At 33.8% G+C, this 20,168-nt stretch overlaps 2 protein-coding genes across 5 annotated transcripts in view; one reads left to right on the plus strand and one right to left on the minus strand.

Moving 5' to 3' along the window:
- Positions 1–2,447: 2,447 nt before the first annotated feature.
- Positions 2,448–18,307, minus strand: LOC115440666 (oxamate amidohydrolase proenzyme). Of its 2 annotated transcripts, none has more exons than XM_030165074.2 (2): positions 18,117–18,307; positions 2,448–7,471 (listed from the first exon to the last, which is right to left on the minus strand). In XM_030165074.2, exon 2 carries the CDS (start codon positions 7,433–7,435, stop codon positions 5,855–5,857), a length of 1,581 nt encoding a protein of 526 aa, XP_030020934.1. In that variant the 5' UTR covers positions 7,436–7,471; positions 18,117–18,307; the 3' UTR covers positions 2,448–5,854. The 2 variants fall into 2 exon arrangements, with proteins under 2 accessions (XP_030020934.1, XP_030020935.1); XM_030165075.2 differs by lacking the exon at positions 18,117–18,307 and adding an exon at positions 16,962–17,060.
- LOC115440665 (calcium-binding mitochondrial carrier protein Aralar1) overlaps positions 17,393–20,168 on the plus strand; it is a 29,114-nt gene continuing 26,338 nt past the window's right edge. Inside the window, exon 1 of one of the 3 annotated variants that reach the window (XM_030165073.2) lies at positions 17,393–17,683. Coding sequence is in view for 2 of the 3 variants with exons in the window: in XM_030165071.2 (XP_030020931.1) it covers positions 17,629–17,679 (51 nt within the window). In the remaining variant the exon portion in view is untranslated. Of the gene's footprint in view, positions 17,684–18,233; positions 18,330–20,168 lie in introns of those variants that run through there. The other 2 variants (XM_030165071.2, XM_030165072.2) reach the window with 2 other exon arrangements.

Here is a 20,168-nt window from a genome sequence, read left to right on the forward strand (position 1 = left end):
AAAACAATAATACGTTCGGAATTCCAAATTCAAATTTAAAATACAAAGTACACAGCACAATACAGCCAAGCCGGCCGTAGATCGTCGATTGAATTAGGCTGAGCCGAACAATAGACAGGGCGCACAATAAATTCGCGTACACGAGTATCTGTTACATCGGCCATTGTGAACGTCTGGTGGGCCATTCCGCTCGTTGTTTCGGTTCAGTCAAGTGATTTCTACGATCGGTTACCGGGAAATAATGTGCTGATGTACCCGAACGACGTATGGGACAATTGTAATAGGTTGATTAAATCAGGATTAGACTTCGCTTTGATTGTTTACGGAACGTGAATGTAAATTGGCTGGGCGAAATGGGTTTGTCTTTGAAAATTGTAAGTTGTGGTTTAATTAGGTTACCGTTGTACTTACTTTTATTTAAGAATACTTTACAGATAATGGAAAGTGTTGATGGTGTTTCTACTAGTTATGGGCGGTCGTATCGCTTACCATCAGGTGTACGGCAAGCTCGTCTCATCATTCAAAGCAATAAAAAAGTACAAAGTATACTTATATACTAATAAAACTTGAGTCGAAGGTTGCAAGAATTATGCCGCCATGTTCTGGATACAACGATCCTAATATGCAATCAGCTGGAACGGTTCAGTCGGGTTATTCACCCTGTGTCCGTTATCGCTATCTAGGATGCATAATATATGAAACTTACCTATTATGTGCTGGTGATATGCATTCAATTTGATGTTTAGTAAACTTGATTAAATTTACCCGAGCAGTTATTGAACCACAAAAGATTGTTTGAAAATCTTGATTTGAAAGTAAGAAAAAAATATACCGTCCTGTTTTAAAATTTTTTTTTCACGTGTGTATAAAAATGTTTTTTCGATCTGACTACTTTGTTCAAGGAGAACCTATCACAGTGACCCAAGGACACATTTTTGTATGCTCGGTCTCCACACCAAATACACGCCCATGCACCGGGGGACATTTGTCGGGGCCCTAGGCATACAGTTCATGTTTGCCAATTCACATTGAATCCTATGAGAGCTGGATTTCCTGCCATTCTCCCTTCCTCCCATCCCAAAAGGTTTCTTTCTCCTTCCACACTTCCTTCCCACCGGGGGACATTTGTCGGGGCCCTAGGCACACAGTTCATGTTTGCCAATTCACATTGAAGCCTATGAGAGCTGGATTTCCTGCCATTCTCCCTTCCTCCCATCCCAAAAGGTTTCTTTCTCCTTCCACACTTCCTTCCCACCTATCCCAACTTTCCTCCGGGCCCCTGCAGTTGCTAAACCGAGGTATTCCAGTATCTCATTCGCAGATTTCATCTGGTGTTGATTGTGGGATCCGATACAAAAGAAAAAAAGGTATCAAACAGACAAACATCGGTAAAAAGTAACGCTTGAAATCAGTTGCTGAATTGAAAACAAACCATGACCATCTTGAATATACTTACTACATTTATAAAGCAGGTACAGGGCACTGAAGCATCATATTTCATTTCGCGGAGGTAAAATTAATTTATCAAACATAATCAACAGTTCGCCGAGGCGGGTAATAAATAGTAAACACAAATGAACCGGGTTCGAACCGAAAACTGTCAAACAATCTCATCCCAGACCAGGGTGTGACCGCTGAGAACCTGAGAAAGCGGTAGGGTTGTCTCCATTTCATCAGGAAATAATGAGAATATTTAGAGGCCGGTGGGAATCTGAAAAATCTACCTTCACTAAATTGGTATGACTTCTACGCTGTAAAAGTGGAAAAATAAATTGATGTAATATAAAAAATTATGCATTTAAGTATAAAATATTTATTAATTATATTTGATATAAAACGAAAGGATTCCTTTTTTGTACTAATTGCTGTTACATATACAAAATCAAACAAAGTCAAATACTCTATTGACAGTCCAAGAAATATTTATACGTCACATCACTAAAAGTATTTAAAGTCAATCTAGAAAAATAATGCTCAATTTTTGGTTATAGTGTAATCTCACTATAACCAAAAATTGAGCACAACCCTATATTCAAGTTGATACGTATCTAATAAATGGAGTTCTATACGTTAAATGAAGACTAATGCGGTCACTTCATTATTCCGCGAGTTTAATTTTGCCGGTAATGTTTGTACCATTCGTTCACATTAGAAGAGGCGCCGGGTGACAAATTAATGGATTTATAGCCTCTCACGGAACTTCAAACTTTAAATCCTCTTCTAAGGGTTTGTAATCATTGCTTCGGAGAGTCTTGTTTTTAATGAGATTTGCGCCACGATATACTTATTATGTACGTAACGCATATTATAAATAATAAATCCGCGCTGTAATATTTTTGATAGTTTTTAATTGTTTAAAAAACAAATGACTCAATTAGTTTTATATCACAAGCGTTCTAATAATTTTATATGCATATATGGGGATATAATAAATAAAACACATATTGTACACTCTTATATAAAAATATTTTCTTTTATTCAATACAAGTATTGCGGATTCGCACTGATGTAAAGCGTTTCCGCTTCAAAAAAATCTGAAACACGATACAATTCCAGCGCCGTATATTAAAAAATCTGAATTAAAAATTCCATTAGTTCCTTTGGAAGCAAATTACTTAATAAAAGTAGACTGTATTCATCCCTGACATGATCTATCCGTGTGGCAAATTTTATCCAAATCCGTACAGCCGTTTTTTTATAAGGGTCTCGGCAAAGTGGCACCTCTGCACTTAATTGTAAGTGCGTCCAATAGAATATCGACTGACGAGAGATGATTACCCCTCGACAGTCGACACAATTATGCCGGCCTGTTGGAACCGGATATAGACAAGCTGATCTCAAACGCGACGCACTTACGTGGGCCTCTATGGCAGTTCCACATCTTGGTACGGTAGTGGCTATCCAGGATGATAAAAATAATTCATCGCCAGCTATTTCGCAGAAAGTGTATAATCGTATTTGGGGAAAGAATAAGTATTATTTTATTGAATAAACGAGGCAGTTGCTTGTTTGATGGCATGGCCACGCCTGCCCTTAACAATATTAACACAAAGAAATTTGAATATCAAAGTCTTGCATGACACCGTTATGCGCTGTTTGCAGTATGGTATTAGATGTTGAAAAATCATAATGTTAGTAGTTAACAACGTTAACGATTAAGCTATTTAAATCTCAACAAGGCTGGTACAAATATACCAAGTATAAAAAATATACGAAGAAATAGTATCTAAAAATAACGATTATTTACTACATATTACAAAATATATTATATAGGCTATAGTAAATAAACCTATGTAATCTAGATAAAAATAATTGTGTATAAATACTTATTTCCTTATATCTAACACATATAAAGTAAAAAAAATTGTAAATAGGTACTCAGATCTGGTTTATAAAAATAGACTGAAATATTCGGAAATACGACATATTTTCCTAATAAATAAAATCAAATTGTATCCGAAGACGTATAATCACATCACGTAATGTTTGTTACTTATCTATCTTCGTTGGGTATTAGTTCAAAACAACATATAAATGTTAAAGGTTTATAGGAAGAATTCATCTTCGATTTACGAAATTCCGTGGATTTGCTGCGTTCTATTTCCCGCACGAATCATTTATTTCGCTAATAAATCCGGCTTACAAACATTTTACTTTTACAAATAGTTACAGTAAAATTGAATTACTTATTTGTAATATTATTACAATACGAAATTGTGACTTAAAACTAAACATATTAAAAAAATATTAAATCTCTAACTTCAATACATAATTATTTCTTATGTTTACTTATTGCAAAATACATTAAAAATGTTCCGGTTCATAAAGGGCCGACCATCTATGGCTTTTTTATGTTATAATGTAAAAACATACTAGGATTTTTTATTGATTCTTTATTATAAAATTTTATATTACGTCTTGTACTGTCAACGGATTTCTTTTATATTTTCATGAAACTATTTAAAAGAAATTTTAAAATTAAATAGGTAAACAGAGGTTGCATTACCTCATACTAATTCTCCTACACTCCTGGCCTTTAATTCTCAACTAACGTAGCACGATATAATTTGAAATAAAAAATTAAATATTTAAATAAAGAACCATTTTAAAAATCCGTTACTATAAACATTTATCGCAGATTAATATCGATATCACATCCCCATCGGGATTAAGCCAGAAAAAAAAATCGACATATCCAATAAGTATTCAGATGTGATTTTAAAATTGCAATATTTGATTTAAAACCTCGAGCCCCGTCCTTTGCGCCCTTATCTTTCCAATGAGGGTGAATTATTGCCTCACGCCGTTCAGGGAGCGAGCATTGTACATCAAAACGATTGTTTCATTTAAAACTATATCTAGACCGTTAATATACACTTTGAGCATTTATTTAAGAAGTTATATTGATAATTTATAACATTATATAAAATGTAAAGTCCATATTTCATCGATTTTTATAATATATAAAGAGGTTATATGTATATTATATTTTTAATTTGTAACTTTTTTAATTACGCTAAAATCCATGAACTGATAATAAGCACTATCTGTCGTAAATTTTTATTTTTTTAATTACGGACGAATGACTAGCAGATCTGTTAAGTTTTATTAGATAATAAGCTGTATAATAGAGGTTTTAGTGTTTGTAAGGGTCTGTGATCGGTTACATTTAAAAGGAAAATGTTAGTTGATTCTGTCAGAAGGATTGGTTGTTTTATGCTCTCTGTGGAATACAATTTTTTTTATTCCTGGCATGAATGATGATGTAATAAACGAACTACTTTTACTCCACTAGAAAAATTCATAGAAATCTTACTCAGACTTAATTTACTTGAAACTAAAAAATAAGATTGAAACTGGCCACAGGTTTTAACATTCAAAATAAGAAAAACAAATACCTACATATTTTATTTACAATACTTTCATATAACGCTCTTTAGTGCTGGAAATATACTATGAGATGACTAAAAGGTGGGCCATCTTTATAAGCTTTTAATTCCATGAATAAATATTTTTGGCTTTACTTTGTACTACGAAAAACTGCCTGCATGCGAGTTGGGGACTGTTCTCAATTAAATAGTAAAGAAGCTTTTACAAATCCAAATGAAAAAGGCTTTTCAGAAGACTCAAATGTGGGTTTTGCAATGTTACCTCTTACACAAGGTAACCTAAATGTATCTATTAAAAAGCTTTTACTAAATATATTTCATATTTATACATTTGATTAAAAAACACACTAGCATATTTTAGTTTTCTACGGTACAAATCTCAATTATTGCAACAAAGGTTAATTACAGTTGTCAGACAATATTCTTTGATAACAAAAGACTTAAAAAGGCTTCCGAAATATATAATTTCTAAACTTCTTAAATTTCAGCTGTGGCTATGACAGCATCAATAACTTTATAAACTTTGAAAACTTTCTCCGCGATATCTTTCGTTTGAAATTTTTAAGTTTTATAAATGGATGGTAAAACTCTATGTTGAAATAAAGATGTTTAAGATTACATATTTAAGAATATCTTGGGATGGTCTCATACTGTCACTAGATAAGTTACGGTCAAAGGGACACAGAACATTTGGTATTATCCTCTATTTTTATCGCACGAGTCCAGACGTCACTTTGAATTATTCATAAATATCGCGTCATAATCTCTTATCTTCAGTAGTTTTTATTTACTAAAGTTATTTCTTAATTTCCTTTACCTTTTTGATATTAGTATTAAAACCAACCAACAATTTTAAATGGACGGCTTGGATATTAGTACCTAGCAAGTCCTTTAGCATATAATACATACTATCATTACGCATCTTCAAAATGAACCATTTATTTAAATTGTGTAAAAATGTACTGTTAGAAACCTGCTGCACTGCCATCACTGCGAGGATCAGCAGCTCCTTCCATCATTCCACTCCTATGCCTAACTAGCACGCCCGCTTGTCCCACCTTTTCACTAAAAGGTGGCAACCACACTAAGTCATGGCCTCTCTCTTTCAAATACGTCGCCGTCTCTTCATCAAACCTGTCCTCCAGTTTTAAACTGTCATCAGGGTCACCAGAAATACGACCGTACACCCATCTAGGAGCTGATATTGAAGTTTGGAGAGCCTTTCCTTGGACTACGTATCGATGGAATATCGCTGCTTGAGTTTGGGCCTGTCCATCACCCCCTCTAGTTCCATAGATCATGGTTCTACCATCGTTTAGTTTAGCTGCTGCTGGGTTTAATGTGTGGAACGGTTTTTTACCTGGTTTCAGAGAGAGTAACTTATCTTTTTCTAAGGTGAAGGCAACTCCGCGGTTGTGCCATAATACCCCAGTTTGTGGTAGGACAATACCACTACCAAACTCGTGGTAGATGCTTTGTATAAATGACACTGAAAATCCTTTATTGTCCATAACTCCGAGCCATATGGTGTCTCCCGGTCCTTTGCCTTTACCTACGTAAGAAGCCTGATCAAATTTTATATTTTCTGTCATTTTTACCAAATTATGATTATATAGCAAAGATTTAGGATCAGTTTTCATGTATTTGGGGTCTGTTATATAGTCATCTCTAAGTTTAAAAGCTTGTTTTGTTGCTTCTACTGCAGCGTGTATAAATTGACCTTCATTCTTTCCATCTATTCCTAATCTTTCGAGTATTCCAAGTACGCTTAACGATACCAAACCTTGTGTAGGTGGGGGAAGGTTGAAAATATCTCCGTGTTTATGGGACATTTTCAACGGTATTTTCCTAACTGGGTTGTAGTTACTCAGGTCACATTCAGTTATTGGTATCCCTAATGATGCCATGTCCTCCATCATTGCCTTAGCTATTTCACCTCTATAAAAGCTATTCAATCCATTATTAGCAAGAACTTTTAATGTCCTTGCTAACTCTTTTTGGCAAAACCTTTCCCCGACCTTAGGAATTGTATCATCTGGATAGAAAATTCTTCTGAAGTCACTAGAAAGGTTCATATTCTTTACATTAACTAAACTAGTTCTTTGAGATTCTGTTATAGGATATCCGTTCTCAGCATAATTTATAGCGTCAGCCAGTAGTTTTGATACGGACATTCTCTGATATCCACATTCTGTGACGTAGTTCAAGGCTTCTTCCCAACCTCCTACTGTCCCTGCCACTGTTAATGCTGATTTTGGGCCCTTGTACGGTATTTTATCATACCCTGCAAAAAATGACTCTGTAGCTAAGCTTCCTGCTGCTCCACAAGCTTCTATTGCTATAGGATCATCGTGAGGAGGGACTATTAGCCAGAATGAATCTCCTCCGATGCTGTTCATGTGGGGATAAACTACAGCTATGGTTGCTGCAGCAGCGACGACTGCTTCCATGGCAGTACCTCCTTCTCTGAGGATGGCTACAGCACTTTGTGTGGCCAGGTGATGAGGTGTGACAACCATACCAGTTGGTGCTACGTTGCTGTGCATTTTGAAGAGATTCTTTTATCTACGTTGATTTTCTATCTGGAAGAAAGGAAATTATGATTAATTTACAAAAATGTTGGATAAGTTTTTTTTAAGTTTCTAATCCATTCATTTGATCATATCGTGAGCCGAACAAGTCCCTTCACAAAACAATCTCGAATAGTGGGAATATTTTGTTTCAAAATGACAACAGACCAACATGTATTTTTATAGGCGAGGAGTAAATTGGACAGTGGTTTACCCGAGAGTAAATCTCCGGCGCTCACAAAGATCCGTGATATCAGAGGTATCAATGAACTCAAAACACTACTTTTTATTGTTTGTTTGGACGGATGTGTGATTGAGACTGCAGGTCCAATTGTATTTTTTCTATCAACTATACTCATAATCTTTTAAAGTTAGAGTCTACGTTTTATTCTCAGAACGGACTCTAAAGCAAGCAAAACAGCGAGCAAAAGTCATTCATTTATAATGATTAATAATAAACAATATTTGCTTCTTGCACACGGAATTCATGTTTGAACAAAATTACATATAAAACAAAAACGGGAAACGTTCCTGTTAATTAATTAGGGCTCGTTAAATACTTTATTAATAAATCTGTAATGACCTACTTGCTCAGATTTCCATTGTTACATATTGTTATTGGAGTGGAAGAGGTATATATTAAATACAGTATAATTATACTACGTACCAAGTAACTTCGACAGCTTTATGAATAAAGCAGATAATATATTTTTAATATTACATAACAAAAGGTAAAATAACAATGTAAATAATTGCTACAAACTTATAAATTGTTTACTCCCTACTTTTCTATAGATTGAATACAATATTTTCCTAGGTACATATCCACGATATAAAAAATTACAAAAGTACCAGAACTTCGGTTTTCATACTTCTTACAAGTAACCTTTAGGAAAGGGACCGATCTAATGGTATACACAAAACACATTAGTATAACGAGTAAGGTAAAAATGATCAATCTTCAAGTCACAATAAAAGACACAACCATAACGATTTGAAAAGAGCTGCGGAATCTAGATTTTTATAACAGGCGATAAATCAGCTGTTAATTATATTTTTTCATAGCCGAAAAGGTTTAGTACATAATGCATTAAATTTTATAACCTCGTACCGTTGATTCCGGTTGCTCAGAGGCTGTCAACATAAACCTTAGCGTGCCGATAGCCAGCACAATAAATATCTGTATGGTTATAGGAAAAATTACTCTCCAGGGTGCCAGCTATAAAATAATGTCGATATCCTACAAATATGTTGCGTGTAATTCGATATATATGGACTTTCATGAAACTGTCTTATTATTTTTTCGACTCCAAAAAACAGGTTAAAATACATGGTAGTATTGGTAGTAGCTTAGCTCGCGTTTCAAAGTTAACCGACATTCATTTATAGGTTAAGACTGCATAAAAAATTAAGAAATGCTAATATCCGGTTATTACTGTGATAATTGCTTGTGACTGCCTCGGTGGCGTAGTTGTATTGCATGTCCGGTACAATAGCGCTCTGAGGTCCTGGGTTCGAATCCCGGGTCGGGCAAAGTGATATTTGGGTTTTTATGCTCAGTATCAGCCCGGAGTCTGGAATTAGTGCCCGATATGACGATAGGCTCGCCCCCTATCACATCATGGGACGGAACATACTTGGCGAAAAGTGGGTGCCCTAGTTGCGCCTCTGCATACCCCTTCGGAGATAAATGCGGGATGTTATGTATGTACTGTGATAATTTACTTTGCTCACAGATTATACTTTTCACAACCATCTACACATAAACCCATGAGCGATGCAACGCACAAGCATCTACAAATAAACATTTAATAATTTAGGACACTTATTACTCTCCCATGTAAATAATAATCAAATCATGAATGCAACAACCTAGCTTATGTTTTAATACGTGCAAGGCAATGTCACCTCACTGCACCTGATGGTAAGTAGTGTCCAATAGAATGTCGACTAACGAAAGATTACCCCTCGGCAGTCGACACAATTATGCCAGTCTGTTGGTTATACACAGGTTGATCCCAGAACGCTTTATTTACCTTATTTCATTTACCTAAAATATTAACAGGCGGCCAACATATCGATGGCCCCTGAGTAAACAAACGTATCTAAAAAAATTGCGATTTACACTTTTACAGCGTTTAGTCATCTATGTACTGTAATATGCACCTTTCAACTTTCTATATTTGCTAACTCAGTTCCAAACCCACTAAAAAAGTTAAGTTAATCATCTATGCACTGTAATATGCACCTTTCAGCTTTCTATATTTGCTAACTCAGTTCCAAACCCACTACAAAAGTTAAGTTAGTCATCTATGTACTGTAATATGTACCTTTCAGCTTTCTATATTTGCTAACTCAGTTCCAAACCCACTAATAAAGTTAAGTTAGTCATCTATGTACTGTAATATGCACCTTTCAGCTTTCTCTACTTACTAACTCAGTTCCAAACCCACTAAAAAGTTAATAAATGAGTTATTTTAATGGGTTTGTTAGTAAAGTAGTAGCTATCGATTTACGAATATAACAAGCCCTTAGACTTTTCGCACAAAACCCGTGTTATACAAGCACAGTGACATTTAGATAAAATACATTGTAATAAAGATTAGGTCGGCAATAGATTGTTAGTTACTGCGCGGCGTGTGTTCCCTGGTTACTAATATGCCTTCAGGGCGCAATATTTTCCGACTGAAGCTTACCGTGAACGACGCTTTATATGTCGCAGTTATTCAATAACTTATATACTGATTGTAGGCAGTTTTCCTTTTACCTGATTGGTATTGTACACTATATTAGTTCGGGAATATTACTATTGTGTTTTACAGGGTACAATACTTACACGCGATTAGTTTTTCATTCCTAAAACGCGTTATATGCTGCAGGTACTAAACACATATTAGATAATAAAGTTTAAAAAAATGTCATAAAATTATCTCTAAAAAGGGTAACTTTTGGTCCAGTTTCATTGATTCATACTTAATTCTGCATCTAGCGTCCATTAGCCAATTTATACAACTTGATAGTTTTTACTATGTCTTATTATTATTTATTGAATAATTTCCTTTTAGTAAGTATTTATTGATGAACGTCAATCACATTGTGATCTACATATTATTTTTTACTTACTACCTATTGTGTCCATATTATGTATAATTTATGAACATTTTAACTTGTCATAGGTTTGTCATTTACATATAATTAAAAATGTTGACTGCACATTTATTTCTTTCTTTATATATGACATACTTCTTAGTAAAAAAACGTAAAATTGTAGGTTTACTATCAAAAGTGGAGATAGTTATTCGTAGTTAAAAACGAAATCAAAAAAATTAATATCAGCTTGTCATATTTTCACGCTAATAAATTATATTTAACAGTTGAAAATAAGCGATATCTGACGCCGTCCGCGCGGATTTTATCGATAATACCCGTTGAAAGTTCATGACGACGCGAAATACTTAATGGTTGCAACTTCCACACTCAGATTCATTAACAGTCGGTGATTCGTTTTACCTACATACCATAGCAAATTCGTCGCGTAAAAAGTATTTAACCTACTGTCCCACTGCTGGGCACGGGTCAGTCTACAACTTAGTGGGTTAAAGCCGGCTAGTTCACGACGTTGGTCTAGTTCTGATTAGTATCTAATCTTCGTAACAAAATACTCAATAAGTATATCTAAGTTTTCTCAGGGTTGTTCTCGTGTTGTTCCTTTTCACATTAAAGCGAGAATGGACAAAAAATACTTAACTGTATAAAAATATTGAGACAAATCTACAACTTTCGTCTTTAATTATAAATTGGAAAGTTTGTGAAAATGTTCAGAAGTATGTGTGGTAGAAGTACACGTAGAAATAACTGTCCGGATAACAACATAACTTTATTTGATATCCTTTGATGATTTTTAAATATTGAGTATATTATGACTAGGTAATTCCATATTCAACTTAGAAAAAGAAAGGCTATAAAAAAGTCATTGACTTAAACTGCATAACTTTTTTATCCAGCCACAATCACCGAAGAGTGCGCTCAAATACAAAATAAAAATGTTCAAACACCCACAAGGAAGATAGATAAATATGCTAGTGTTGCATTCCGAGTAATTAACCATACCACCGTGTAACACGGTTGAATGCATTTTACGGTCTTTTTCCGGCAAAAAGGATTTCCGTGATTTCAACGAATAGTTAAATCTGTCTTAATGGCCCATAAAACGTGCAAATTAACGTTGAATACATCAAAACGTTTAAGTTTTGTGCAACGCTTTTAACTTCTGTTGATTTTTCGACGCCATAAAAGTGGAACGTTTTTTTTTAAAATTAATATTGTTTTCTGCTACCAAGATTAAAGAGTATGCCAGTAAATAGGATATCGTTATTAAAATACGAGCGTAAAATTTATTACTTTAAAATATATTTAATGACATTTCTCTAATCGCCATTTTTAATAAACTATTCTAGTCGCTTTTTTCGATCTATCGTTAAAATGGCCCAATCAGAGCAAAGTTTTTTTGACATGCGTATAAATTATTTATTTTAATTGGCTCATTATTAGAATCAAATTGAAAAATGAGATTGGAAAGATTTGAGATTTAATTGATAACGACTGTTAATCGGCATTTTAAAAAACATCATCAAAATAAAAATTCCATGCAATGTTTATGTTATTGCACGTAAAAAGCAAAGCCACCCACACACGTCACACGACAGAGGTTGTAAACCACCGCTTAGATCCGTGATGCGCGTAAAATTTTTTCGCATGACCCGGCATCTGGTGGCCCGCTCGGGCATTGAAAATGAAGTTTTTTGTATGCATTGAAGGGTTTACGACGGGAAGTGTCGACTGAATAAGATGGCTGCGGGTTAACTCGCTCTTATGTTTCCATTTGCCATATTGCTTCCTTTCAGTCGACTTGTGATACTCATTTTTATTTGTGTTATGTTGGCAATATTGATCCTTTCCCGCTTCATAAATAAACAAGTCAATTATACTTAATGTTATTGGAATAGGTATATTCCAATAACATTAGTAGTTAATTTATCGTCACAATAATGCTATTTAGGTTCAATCACACATGAGTTGTTTTATGTAAGACAATAATATAAAATAATTTGCTGCAATTCAGTAAGATGTATCATTTAAATTTATAGATAGATTATAATCATTGACAAATGAGAGCCGTAATATAGTGCAGTACACTATCAAATTCCCTACATTTCAATTTTAAACTAAAAAAATACAAAACTATTGCCCAATTTTCACTCCGAAATAATATAAAAACACAAAAACTTTAACTATGCACATGGTGGTAGTTGCAAAACTGAAGTTTGTATCGCAATTACGAATACACACCGCGTCAATTTCTGCTTTATAACGTACACAGCTCGTGCAAGCCAGGATCTTCGCTCGCAAGCCGGAATAATAGAAAGTTCTCAAAGTTCGTAACTCAACCTTTGCACAAAGAAACTTGGTTCGTGCTCCAAGCACTGCGACAAACGAAATTCGATTTATTTACACCGGCCCGCCTCTTGCGCTCCGCGTGCCTTTGCAACTGGACTTATTAATTTGAAAAAAAAACGCTTGTTTGTAATTCTATGGCGCCATTTTGTAAAGGACAAATTAAAATGTAATTACGCATTTTTATGCGATAACTACGACGTTAATTTTAGATAGTATAACTGTGACCGTTTTATAAGTTGTGATTCTTTACAATCTATTTTTCTAAGTATATTTCTGTCTGTACTTATTACACTTACTTTTCTGATAGGTCAACGTAACGATAAACTCATCGCAAATAAAATACAAATCCATAAAGGACAAGCCGGGTCTCAATGCGATTCACTTTTAGTACATCACACTGCGAGTGCATACGCGGTCACCGACGCTACGGCTTATATTGGAAATCCTCCAGTTTGTTGAATATTATGGAAATTGTGTGAGCATCGTTTGAGGACGAGACTGCCGCTGTATTCTATTTTACATACATAGCGCACACGCTCATACTTTTGATCACTGAAGGGGTAGGCAGAGGTGAAAATAGAGATAGATATTTTCACTGTGTATATTCCGTCCTCTGATGTGATAGGCGATTCTATTGCCACATTGAAAACAAGATCTAGCCTACGAACATACTGAGCATACGCATGTACGCCACCAAAGGACCAAACCCGAGTCACTACGGCAGTTGTATCAGTAGGCAGATATCACAACCAAATTTTTGTTATGTCAGGTTACATGCAAGGGGAAGATGATAAATATTTACCGAGCAGATGTGGGCAATTTTATATTTTATTTAGTATACTATTCGTGTATCGGATACGAGAAATGGATAGGCAGTGATATTCTTCTTCTATTTGTCCTTATACCCGTCTAATGTGGGGTCATCGCAACTCACTTTTGCATGTAGCAAAAAGAATTTAAGTCATATTTTACGACTGGTCGCCTTCCTAACAAACCTCTGGGAAAACCATATTGCTTCCGTTTAGTTTTAAACAAAGAGAAACAAGTGATATGCTGTGACTCTCAATACTGAATAATCAAAGCCGATAAATATCCCCAAAACACAAGGCAATCTTGAAATTTAACTAAACGTCTTGCAGAATTCTTGGATGTAGTCAAGCGAATAACATGTATGCATAACACTCATGTGTTAATAAAATTCAGTGCAACTCATAACCAAGCGTGCAATTTCGCGGAATCTCTTTTACAACCACACTATAACTGCTATAGTGGTCGTGGTTGTGCATCTCGTGTGCAACTAGGAAATAAATGGGAGACACTTTTCGATAAAGATCACATTGAAAATTAAATTTTTATTAAGATTTAAAATTGTATGACACTAGCTTTCCAGTTTTTTATCTTTATTTTAAGATGGTCGTAATGTCGCACCGTAAGTCCGCTTTCACCGATGTTCACTCACTTTTCTCAACTTTTTTTTTTTAATGAAACCCTAACCCCTTCCGACGCAGGAACCGAAAAAAAAACTATTTATAATGCCCACCTTGAAATCCAAAGTAGGAGGATAATTTATAAAATAATGTAATTTCTGGTGTGACACATTTTTTTCGCGATTAATGGCCCGAAGAAACACGTTGTGTGCGTGTTAAGGAAATGATATGACTTGTCTATCTAATGGAATTAATTAATACCGAGATTTAGGTGGTTAATTATTTCACTGACTAATCAGCCTGATTATAAAATGTTAAGTATTTAAGTAATCTTATTTCTTATCTTGGGGACTAATACTACAAAAAAAGAAAAATACTGGGTTACGCAAGGAATCAGTTGTAGAATGTGATTTTTTGTCTGTTTTTTGGCTTGCTGAACGGATGTTTGCTTATCACACAAAACTTATTCAATGGATTAATAATCTAATTAATGAAAAATATGATGCTTTATTCTGAATACAAAATCAAGACATATTTATAGTTACAAATCTAATAGTTTACGACGCACGTGTTCTGTGTACCGGAAGATAGGTCGGGGATGTGAAACTGGCTGAAAAAGGTGAAAGTCTATGCAGATAATATATTTTTTAAAATTTATTCTTATCCTTGGATACCAGTCTTTCAGACCCATACATAAATTGTTCTAGGCAGATAATAATATAGGTACTAGGTATTACCAGCAGTCGAATAAAAAACATACCCTAAAAATAGAAATAGGTAACTTTTTCAGCCGTAAATTAAAGCTTCAGGTATTCCATAACAAAAAGCTCCAAACATTTTTAAAACTTGCATTCGTTCATTTGGCGCCAAAAAAAGTCTACAACTGTCACTGTTAAATTCAAATTTCGAACATGCAGCGGTTGTGGCGGCAGTATTTATGCGTGATTTACAATGTAACTGGCTTCTACACAGCGTACCGATAAAGTGATATACGTTTTATAATAAAAATAAAAATGAAAATAATGCTTTATTACTATACATTAGAGTTCATATTCCTGCGGCAGGTAATAGTGAACTGTTCTATAGCATTTTGCACGCCCGAAGCGAAATAGTGACGTGCATTTGTTTGCCATCGCGACCGCAACACGGTAGATTCGCTAACGAACTTATTATTCGAATTTCGAATACGGATTAGTGTGCTAGGCTGCCCACAACGAATGCGTCCTGTTTTTGCTCTCTTGTTATGGCCTATGGTTTACCTGTCATTTATTAAAACTAAACTATAATAAGTATTTTAGTTTTAAAACCAAACTACTAAAGCGATTTTGAAAAAAAAACTATGAGACCAATCTGGAGGTAAGTAAGTATATTACTTCGAATAAAAAAAGGTTTTTTTCAAAATCGGTTCATAAATTCTGTTCTGAGAACAAAAAAACAAGTGAATTGATATCCTCCTTCTTTTCTTAAAGGCGATTAAAAAAGATATGCGCCATGTAAAATTGGGTTTTAGCTAAGTGTAAATATTCAAAAGTAATAATCTGATAGCCACAATATAAAGCAATGTTAAGTTTAAAAATTATGGACTGAGCTGCGGTCGCCATCCGTATTTCACTGCTCAGCTCGTTAATGTCACACCATGATGATATATTAGATCATACAAGTTATTGAACCTGCACTGTCGTATTTTATACATGAATATCAAAATATTATAATAAGAAGACAGACCTAAGTAAATAATATTCTAATAATATAAAATCACATCGTCAACCTAGACCACTATAAACGATAAAACAGCGAAGTACTGGGTTCAAGCCCAGAGATATGCAATCAAAAATGCTAATTGAATGCTTTAGTTTTTAACACTGGACTTACACATACCAACTGGGAAATTGCACCAACCATAGCAAACCAAATGTCAGCGTGTCATAATATGGTTATATAATTATTAAAACAGATATAGAATAAAGTATTATGGGAGCACACTAACGGTTAGAGATTCTGCCTACCCATTCGCGGAATTATAGGTAATGCTATGAATTTGTTACAACTACGAATTGAATTTTCGGAAGAGCCACGTAGTTCTACAATTTCTAGTCAGTAACAATAATAAAAAAAACCTATTTGCAGCTAAAATGGGTCACTAATAAATTTATTTATTTGTCTGATCAATGATCGTTATAAAACAATAGTTATGTGAATTGTGAACTCCGTCCTAGATAGATGTGATTTCAAATCCCAATGCTTTTAATTAACGTGTGGAATAAGGCCTTTTTATTGTGATAAAATCTTTGTATTTTATTCGATAAAACTACCGACAAATAACTTCTGCAATCGTCATTTCACACAATATTATTGTATGTTGCAACTATAAATACATTTTGTTTATAAATATATTTTATTTCAGACCAACAACGACATCTAGAGTTCACGGCCGCATTCATTTGCAGTACTAGCTTGCATAAAACTATTTCATTGAATCAGTTTTAACCTAAAAACGTAGTTCCATACCAGGCTTTTGTACATAAAAAAATTAGTTTTTATTACAATAAAAAGAAATAATATTATATTATAATGTAACACGTACATAATAGAAAATAATTTAATATTACTGTATTTACCTCACTTGCTTGCCAAACACTTTTAGAAAAGAAAATAGCAACGTAAACAAACAAATTTGATTCGAACTATACAATATTAGATATGTAGGTATTATGATGTAATTTTATAAATGTCAGATGGTATTCGGTTTCTGATGGTATTCGAGTCGTTTGGCACAGAGAACTAGTGCTGTAGTATCTGTTTTTTGTGTAATCCACAGATATGACACCTATATTATAATTAATTTCTATTCGTATTATATCTTTAGGATTGTAACTAATTTAAAAAAGTTAATTTTAAATTAGGAAAAAAATGTGAGTAATAATTAGCGTTTAATTGTTACAAAAACAATGTCAGGTCAAACTGGTATCAATGTTTGAGCACGTCACTAAACGTCAAAATTCGCAAAAAGCTGCGATAATACGGCCAAGTTAAAAACTCTCAGCTTCGTGCAAGTTGTGCAGTTGGCAAAAGACTGTCGAAACGGGTTGTGTTAACCGCTAACAGCCGGGCGGTCAACGGAGCGATCATGAGAGTGGTGCATGTCTAACAAAAATAGATTTTGTAACATTTTTACATATTGTGACGTGTTATCAGGGCATACGAACTTCACACAACTGTTGGAAGATTTAAATATTGCAGTTTCCATTTGAAAAAAAAAATTGTTTAGTGAATAAAAACACTGTAATGTTTAAATCTTTGTTAAGCCCTCTGTTAACGCAGGCCAGCTGTCAAGAGGTGGGTAAGTTTTTAATTAGTTACAAAAGGTTTTTAGTAATTTTTCTCCTGGGTTAAGAAAGACAAGACATTGTTGTATAGTATGTATTTACATAATTTTTGGATACCCTTGAGTTGCCCGGCCTTGAACTCCTACGGTACGTCACTATGCGGCTTTGCGGTCTCCGACCATCAAGTGACATCGGAAACATCTTACTAACACATTTTATGAAGCATTCACACGACATAGTTAATGAACTTATCACATGCTTTACAATTTTGGTCGGCAACAATATTACTGTTAGATAACAATCCTAACCTCTTTGACCTTAAAAAAAAATAACAAGTTAAGAGAAGTATCCAAGTGATCCTAAATAAAAACTTTGAATTAAGAACAAGTAATAAATCCACCATAAATGGAACTAAGCACAAAACTTTTTCTATAATATTCCACTTACCTGATTAATCAAGTAAAAATGCCCAATAATTATTTATAAATTAAAATAACATGTCAGACTTGAGTGAATGATGAAGCCAAAGTAAGATAAGGACCTGCAAAATATGTACAGCTTGAACATGAATGATAATATATTCTTATCTGTTACGTCAACACACCAATGACCATCAACTAGTTCAATTTGAATCTTCACTACAAAATGACATCTCGACGGGTAAAATCATATTTTTTAAATTAACTTTTTTATGTTATTGCCATAAATAGAAACAATTTGTGTGACCACAGAATTCCATTTTCAAATGTGTTATAAATGTGAAGTTACATTTTGTGTGCATGTGATGTATCCATGATTGTGTAACTTTCTACGGAATTTGGACTCTATTGTGCCTGCAGTTGGGTTTGCAATACCTTGGTTTTATTATAAATCTTGTTTTCTTCTATATAATGTGTCAATAAATAGGTCATTCATGGTAGTTAATGATCTATTAATGATGTTTTTATAGTAATTAATGTTAATTATCACTCAATGTATGTATTGTCTTATAGATAATTGTTGATTATTTGAGACTATCGCAAATACACATTAGCAATGTCAAAGCAATGTGTCGGTTTGTGACTAGTAATTGTTCAGATCAATAATTAAAGTCTATTGACTATTCTATCAAACATCATAAGTATACATAGGTCTATTTACATTCACAAAGAAATAACTCAAGATAACTTAACACAGAACTAAATTTAAGTACTTACATAAATAATGTAATTTTTTTTGATAGGACATGACTTTTTTATTTAGGTATATGTTACACAAAAAAATCCCTTCTAGTCAGGCGACAGTTCAGCTTATGTGCTTTGGAATAGAACTCCTAAGTTCTCTCTGAATATAATTATTCAGATTCCCTCTCTCTATGGAGAACTGTTGTGATGGCAAATCTTTTCTGCAGTCCATGAAATATTTCTACCTATAATTGGGTTAGGATAAGAGCAATTAAAAATAGGAATTAATATAAGAAAATATTTTTTCAAAATTATTTATATATTTTTAGCATACCAAATGACAAACTGATAATCTTTCACCCCAATTTAAAACCCTAAGAGTTAAAAGTCCTTTCTTAATGTTCTCCTATAGATTTTTATAGCATGGGCCATAAACCAAATTGTTCATATACATATAAGTCATCCCTATTGCCACTATCACCTACAATAATGGAAGTATCGTTGATGAACCGCTCATACATCTGACATTGCATTATAACCGGTAGACTTTATAAAGAACAGGAGCAATTGAGCGGAAAGAGTGTTCACACTTTTAGAAATCTCATTTATGTAAAATACATTAGCAAGATTGTAAAATATATCTATAGAATGGCTCTTACACTTAAAATATATCAAACAATTGAAATGTTAAGCTTGTAAGAATTTATAACCAAAAGTAACTTAGAGGCCTATTACACCAGTTTGAACTGAAAAAGTCCAGACTTATTCAAATCAGTGATAACATTTAATAGCATATTATTGAGGTATTCATCTGATAATCATTGTAGCCCGACATTGATTTATAAATTAGTAAGTCATATTGAGGATTTCTCACAAGAAAATTTCACAAATACACCCTGACATTAATGTTATAAAGATATATTAATTTTGTAGTCATTGTTGACATTGACTTTTTTTGGGTTTTGTTAATGACATTTTAAACTATAGTTAAGCCTGTTTGAGCTTGTGGCTTTTAAAACAAGAATAGCATTGGAAATATGTGTTAGAGCTATATTTTTGTAGCGTATGTGAGCTCCATAGGGTAATCTGCAAAAACATGATATGAAGTGATGGTCTGCTCTTATATTTTACGTGGTAATTAGCAGTTTAAAACATCCAAATAAATCCCTCTTTGTATACCAAGCGCATCCAGGATTCTTTAAGAAATAAAGGCGTTTATAGATGGTGTCAGATGGCCCATTTAATTGTTTGCTTTATACTTAAATACAAAAATAACAGAGGTTAATGGTCAAACTCATTGTCCTGCAAGTTTCATGAAAAACTTACAAGTGTATAA

This window comes from Manduca sexta, chromosome 20 (genome assembly GCF_014839805.1).
Source record: "Manduca sexta isolate Smith_Timp_Sample1 chromosome 20, JHU_Msex_v1.0, whole genome shotgun sequence".
Taxonomy (NCBI): Eukaryota; Metazoa; Arthropoda; class Insecta; order Lepidoptera; family Sphingidae; genus Manduca; species Manduca sexta.

Bases quoted from the DNA above. Each gene is read 5' to 3' on its own strand.
- LOC115440666 (XM_030165074.2), bottom strand. From the start codon at position 7,435: ATGCACAGCAACGTAGCACCAACTGGTATGGTTGTCACACCTCATCAC.